This window comes from Cynara cardunculus, assembly GCF_001531365.2.
Source record: "Cynara cardunculus var. scolymus isolate 2C chromosome LG 5, CcrdV1, whole genome shotgun sequence".
NCBI lineage: Eukaryota > Viridiplantae > Streptophyta > Magnoliopsida > Asterales > Asteraceae > Cynara > Cynara cardunculus.
In genome coordinates this window covers 9,072,522-9,080,020 of record NC_037532.1, presented here as the reverse complement: position 1 = coordinate 9,080,020, position 7,499 = coordinate 9,072,522, and the positions used below count along the sequence as shown (strand labels likewise).

The window sequence follows — 7,499 nt, the reverse complement described above, 5'->3', positions numbered from 1 at the left end:
TAGAAGAATTTTAGAACACATTGGTTTGCCTCAGGAAGCAAGTACTRTTGTTAACTGTGACAATATGTCAACTATCAAGCTGTCAAGAAATCCAGTGATGCATAACCGAAGCAAACATATCGATGTCAGGTACTATGTCCTCCGAGATTTGGTAAGTGCAGAAGTTATAGAATTGAAGTATTGCAACACGCAAGCTCAAGTTGCTGACATAATGAGAAAACCGTTGAAGCTCGAACAGTTTGAGAAGTTGCGTGGTGAACTGGGCATGGTTGAAATAAACTAAAGATGATGTTACTTTAGTTTAGGAGAAGGTATGTTGAATAAATGAGTCACGTGAATAAAACTCCTTATTTGCAGGAGGAGTTAGTTTGATTTTCTGTTTTTCTTTGAAAGTTTCTAGTCTTCCTTAAGAATAGGAGTTAGCTTCTCTTTTTTGTTTTCTCGTTCATGTATTTAAGCCAGTACTTGGCTCTTTCAAGTAATGCAATTTTCTCAGTTCCATTTCTTATTCGTTGCTTTGCATTGTGAGTGTGAGTGTGATACCAATAGGGTGAGATAAACAAGATAACTATTTATATTTACATAAACAAATACAATATGTGCCTACAAGTGTAGATAAACATATAAACAAGTCCGTCCAGTCTGCGTATCAAACACTACCTTAAAATACATGATATAATTATGGTAAAAACATTCTTTATTCAGTAAAACAAGAACCTTTAGAACCTAAGAAAAAGAAGAACTTGGTATGAACTTTAAGAATTAATGCACTTTGACACGAAGAATAGTGGAAAGTGATTCCATAGGTAATGAAATTCGATAGTCACATAGTGAACCCACAAAAATTAAAAAGCGAAGTAACAATATTTATGCGAACTCAAAGAAGATTGAAAAAGCAAATGAAAGGACTACACCTATTCACATGTGCATGTATACCAATGTGGTACAAGCAAATGACAATGAATCCTAAAAACATATAGCTTTTGATACAACAATAACTATGGTAAAATGCACAAAAGCATCACATACTCATGTGTTGAAAGATAAATTGTTAATAGATTAGAACAATACTTGAGTAATATGATAAAACTTTTAACTTACCTGAAATTGAGATTGCTTAAATGAAAAACCTGGAGTCGATCCAGAAGACAAAACTAGGGCGGAACTGCTAGAGGCTAGAAACCGCATCTACCGCTGTAAATCGCCCTATTGGTACGGTGCCTGATGAGTCGAAGTCGAGCCAATAGCCTAGACTCATCTCATTGTATAGTGGGCTTGAATAAAAAATTAAAAGTTTAGTGAAACTTTCAGATTTTGAAGGGGGTTCCATGGTAGCTGTGGGTTACATGCACCAAAGATTTGCACTTCTCAGGGCTCCTCGGCTATAGGTGCGGTTCCTGGTACTGGTCAAATTAAGCGAACATTAATCAAACCAAATCCTTATATAAGAACACCCAATTTTATATTAAAAATATAAGGGGGTGTTTTGTTCGGTTTAAAGAATGATAATATGATTGGTAATTAAAATATGGTAGAATGAGAATCATTATTTTCATTTCATTCTATTATATTATTAGGGATTCCTTTAAATTCTATTATATTATTAGGGATTCCTTTAAATTTACTAATAATAAAACAACAAAAAAGAAACTTGATAGCCACTTAATCCATCTCGTCATATCATCTTTTCAATGCATGTCTTAGGGCTTGTTTGTTTTTTGAAAAAAACCACTTAATGCCTCATAAGTCTGAACCGGTCAGACGTTTTTATTTTCAGACCGTTTGTTTTTTTTATGTAAATAAGAGCTGAAAAGCTCTTAATTTGCTCTGAAAAAAATACTTAAATCCTCTTAATCGCTCCCTCTAGACTCTCCCCTCCATCCTCACCTCCAGATTTAGTCCTCCAAATCTATCTCGCAAGACATTCGATCTCCAAATCAATCACGACCTAGATCGATCCACATATTCTCGTAAAATCATGACCCATATCAAACTAAATCTATCAGATTCAAAACTTGACTGATTCAGATTTCAGACGTAAAAACAAACAGTCTGACTGATTCATATTTCAGACTTCAGTACCACCTCTTAAAATTCAGAAGTGAAATCAGACTTCAGACTTCAGAACCTCTTAAAAAACAAACGCCACCTTAGTAGACGAGAGAAAGAGTGAGGCAGAATTAAAAGAAAAAATTTATATTCCCCCCAAATTGAAGAGGAATGACTTTTAACCAAATTTATTATAATTATTGATTAATTTTTTGAAACCAAACATTATTTTTCATTCCATTTTCATTCCTTAATTGAATCAAACATAATCAATGATTATCATTTCCATTCATTACCTTCTAATACTCGCAACCAAACACGCCCTAAGCATATCCAACAAATTCTCTTTAACTTTTTTGAAGCGGGAATCAAAAGTTGAAATCTATAAAAAAAAAATTATATTTAACACCAACATATTCGACATTCATTATATTAATAAAATATTCCATAAATCTATCATTCCATTACATTTTCTTAAAAGAATTTATATAAAATAGTATAAATTCAACCTTATCGGTGAGAATTGGATAAAAAAAATTAAGGGGATGTTTCGGTAGAAGTATTAAAGAGTAATCATGAAAACAAAAGTAATTGTTTAGTCTTCTATAATACTAGTTGTATACCCGCGCAATGCAGCGTGATGCAATAAGTCATCTATACCTAGATAAAGGTTAAAAACTTACCATTGATGGTTTAAATTAAATAAAGGACGAAAGACATCTAATGTAAAGAATTGTATATATTAACAAATGGAATTTAAAGATCAAAACATCATCATTACAAAGAAAACAACTCCATTGTTGTATGTATACAACCAAACAAGAGGATACATCCATTCCATTGTTATCATTCGCAAGTTTCAAAATCATCTCCTACAATCCGTATTCACAAACCATGCTTTGGAAACACAATTTTATAATCAACCAAGGCATAGATGGTGATAGTTCATGAGAGGATCGAGATGCAAATAAAATGAAAGAGACAGATCATAACCAACCTATTTTTCCATCTTCATTGTATCACCACAACATCTGATTAGGAGAATTCCATGGTTGAAAACTCATACTCCCACTTAACTGCACCATTAAAAATTGCTGAAAACCTCTTTCAATAACAATAAACAGCAACATCAAACAGATTTGGCCTTTGGGCATGAAGAATTCCAAACAGCAGCTGCCAGTTGAGAAACCAAAGCATAACACAATTATTTCTCTTCCTTCTTATAGCATCTCCTGTCACAATAATAAAAAAACAATCATAATTAACCAGCTAACACATACAAATTCAAAAAGAAATTATCAAGATAGATTTTGCTTCCATTATGCATTCATCTATGCAATTGTTGGAATTGAATAGCAAGATGATAAGGGTAGGAAGGGCCACAAATATGTAAAGACGCAGCAACCTCTAAAAATATTTTGAAGCCAACCTGTTTGAAGCATTGATCAACAATGGATAATGAATAATGTAAAAATCCAAACCTGGTCCTGCTCAAAAGTTATTTGAGGATCGGTAACTTATCAAAAAAAGAAACATTTCACTTATGTGGGACAACCCAAAATGAAAACTGTTTGTATATATTTGAGAAGAAAGGAGTATCAAGTTTAAGCCAAAATGATCTGGATAAAACTATTTTTTGCATCAAGTGTTTGACATCAGTCTGTAACTCCAACAGAAGATGAATATTAATAAACTTGATGCAATCAACTAATGTTACAAATTCATGAAATAGCTTCCAAAACCGTCATGGATATGCACCACTTGTTAATGCTCTTGAAAACCATAATAATTCATAAGAGTTGGCCATTCACATGCGGGATGTTGACTTACAATCATCCAGGGCCGGTTAACCCATGGCGGAAAGTCAAAAAAATGCCCCTTATATGTGTAAATAAAAACTAAAATAAACTATTTGAATGAGTTTGAAACCTAGTCAATCTAGGCGATTCATTCCCACGCCGATTTACTTTAAATATAACAAAAATGATGCAACGGGGGGACATAAACCAAAACCCCGTGTAACAAAATATAAAATGTATCACCATTCGTGGTTCGTGTTGTGAAATTGCCAAGAAAGTGGAACGATTAAGCAACCTGGACAAATTGATAAAGGAGAATAAAACATAAACATCAATCTTAAGCCTTTGTCCTATACTAACCCGCTTCAAAATAGTTCCTAAAAATGCTTCTAAACAGCTCTCAAAAGTGCAAAATTTAAGGCTTGAGCAAATGGAAAGGAATGGATATTCTATTCACATTTTGAAGTCTTTAGAGGATACAAATAGTGAATAGGAAATCAGGAATTTGGGCCACCAACCTAGCAAGAAATGGTTGCTTTTTTATGGAAGGAAGAAGAGGTTTATGGTCTATTAGTCTTATACTCTTATAGACATCTTTACTTCTTTAGGCCAACCACCCATTCACCCAACAATTAACAAATGGCAGCAGAAGCTTTCACTGTTTGCCACGCAACAATGTCAAACTTAAGTGAGTAACCAGACTCATTTCATGGATTTTACTTAGAAATTGCAGAACTAAACGGCTACAGAAACAACCCCAAGTCCCATGGTAATGTTTTACAGAAAACCTAAGTAGGCATTAGACAATTAGACATACATGATACATACAATATTACATCTTCAAACCGATAATAAGAAGTTTTTGAAGAAGTTAAATAAACACTTTTTAGTGTTTGGATAAATAACTTATACCGATATCAAACCGGTAATAAGAAATTAAACTATTTTGACTTATAATAAGTTGATAAATGTTTTTATAGAAAAATATAAATTATTTTAAATAAACAATCCCAAACATCCTCTAAATATGAACATGTTATTTATCAAACCAATGTCATTTAACTATTAATATCACTAAATACAAATTCAATTATTTTAATCCAAAAACCAAACCGTATGATGAATCTGAATTCTGAATCAGACCTTCACCTTCTTGATCGATCAAACACAGCCCAACCGCATTACCTCTGCAATCGGCCTCGCTCTCTCCTTCGTCCTCCACTCTCTTGCCTCGCTCAGTCGCTTACCCGCTGCCGCACGATTGCACGAACAGATTGACGATTGAAATCTCAAATCACTATTCACCACTGTCGATCGAAATCTCAGATCACCACACACCACTGTCGATTGACGATTCTAGAGACTAGAAGTACCGAGTACGAGCTGTTGTCTGTTGATTGAAATCACCAGTTCACTTCACCACTGCTGGCAGTCGGCAGTCTCGCCTCTCGCTCTCTCGACTCTCCCGCTCAAAATCTGATTGATGACTTAGGTTAGGGTTATTTACTTATTTTATGTTTCTAATTATTGTTTTATTAATTTATAATCTAGATGAAGCTGCCTCCATTACTCCATACTTAGGTTTTCTTTTAAGCTTTAAAAGTTTGAAGATGTAATACTGTATGTATCATGTATGCCTAATTGCCTAATGCCTACTTAGGTTTTCTGTAGAACATTACAATGGGACTTGGGACTGTTTCTGGGGCTGTTACATTTTGCAATTTCTAAGTAAAATCCAAGAAATGAGTCTGGTTACTCACTTCAGTTTGCAGACATTGCTTCGTGTCAAACAGTCAAAGCTTCTGCTGCCATTTGTTAATTGTTGGGTGAATGGGTGGTTGGCCTAAAGAAGTAAAGATGTCTATAAGAGTATAAGACTAATAGACCATAAACCTCTTCGTCCTTCCATAAAGAAACAACCATTTCTTGCTAGGTTGGTGGCCCAAATTCCTGATTTCCTGTTCACTATTTGTATCCTCTAAAGACTTCAAAATGTGAATAGAATTTCCATTCCTTTCCATTTGCTCAAGCCTTAAATTTTGCACTTTTAAAGGCTGTTTAGAAGCTTTTTTAGGAACTGTTTTGAAGCGGGTTAGTATAGGACAAAGGCTTAAGATTGATGTTTATGTCTTCTTCCCCTTTATCAATTTGTCCAGGTTGCTTAATCGTTCCACTTTCTTGGCAATTTCACAACACGAACCATGAATGGTGATATATTTTATATTTTGTTACACGGGGTTTTGGTTTATGTCCCCCCGCTGCATCATTTTTGTTATATTTAAAATAAATCGGCGTGGGGATGAGCCGCCTAGATTGACTAGGTTCCAAATCCATTCAAATAGTTTATTTTGGTTTTTATTTACACATATAAGGGGCATTTTTTTGACTTTCCGCCATGGGCATCCAAAATCTCAGGACCGGCCCTGCGAACATCCAACTCGATCTCCGGCAGTTACTAATTCAGAACGACGATTTGCACGCATATTAGGTAATTTATTTCAGATCTTGTTTATTTCTTCATTATTACTTTATTAGCATACAACTTTCAGTAACAGTCTGTAATTTTTTTAACATTTCGACTTTTTTCCCGTCAATGTTGTTGTTGTGGTTGATGATGATGATGATGATCAGTTAAAGAATAAGGAAATGACTACTCCTACTAGTATCAGAACAGGTGTTCCGAATTCGGAAGCTGTTTCTAGAGGCTACAACTTCGCCTCTACGTGGGAACAGGTTAGGCTCTTGTCACTTTGTCATTCTGTTTTGTGGTTTTGGCATGTTAATAGTTGTGTAGTTTTACAAATTTCAATTAAAATATGCGATGTTGTTGGCAACATTTATTAGCATGCGACTTGAATGTTGTCATAAACAAATCAATAGAAATGGGTCTTGCTCACTGGAAATTTGAAGGTGAAGAGGCTTTGAAGATCATTTCTTAGGGAAGGAGGAATCTTACATTTAAAATTCCTCATTTGTAAGTTGAACATCACTTTGCAAAAGTTGCAAAGGTATGCTAGATATTGTTAGACTAAGTCGGCTAGTCTAGTTTATATTTTTAATATTGTCTAGGGTCCAAAGTGTAATTAATTTTACCTATATAACTACTTCTCTAAAAGTGTATCAGATCATTATTATTTGATTCAATACAATCGATATCAATTCTGATTTGGTATCAGAGCTTTATCGATTCCTAGTTTATCGATTTTTTTCTCTCTAACCCTAAAATCACCGCCCATCAATTCTGCTGGCCGCCGCTCATCAATTCTGCGATCAACAATCTGCCGACGTTAAAGACAAGTCAACATCAGAATTCATGGCAGCTATAATCGCCTTCTCACATCAGGAGAAAACCATTCACAATTCCCACAAATTCTCCTCTCTAAAACCTACCAACTATGGCTATTGGCGTTCTATGATTGAAGCTTTTCTCACATCTCATAATCTCTTTGGTTATGTTGATGGAATAGTACCATGCGCTGATCAAAAAGTCACCAACGAATCAACAACCACCGACAATCCAAGCTACATCCCGTGGATCTCAAACAATGCCCATATTCGGATGCTTATCATCTCTACTGTGTCCGAAGATTCTTATCAACACATTCAGGGAAAAACATCACGTGAGGTATGGTTATCTCTTGAAAGAGCTTA

At 34.6% G+C, this 7,499-nt stretch overlaps 1 protein-coding gene across 1 annotated transcript in view; it reads left to right on the top strand.

Moving 5' to 3' along the window:
- The first annotated feature begins 5,010 nt into the window (after positions 1-5,010).
- LOC112512130 (conserved oligomeric Golgi complex subunit 3) overlaps positions 5,011-7,499 on the top strand; it is a 35,683-nt gene continuing 33,194 nt past the window's right edge. The window contains exons 1-3 of the mRNA XM_025117976.1: positions 5,011-5,340; positions 6,264-6,336; positions 6,480-6,581. Of these exons, the coding sequence (XP_024973744.1) occupies positions 6,495-6,581 (87 nt within the window). The 5' untranslated portion in view covers positions 5,011-5,340; positions 6,264-6,336; positions 6,480-6,494. The remainder of the gene's footprint in view (positions 5,341-6,263; positions 6,337-6,479; positions 6,582-7,499) is intronic.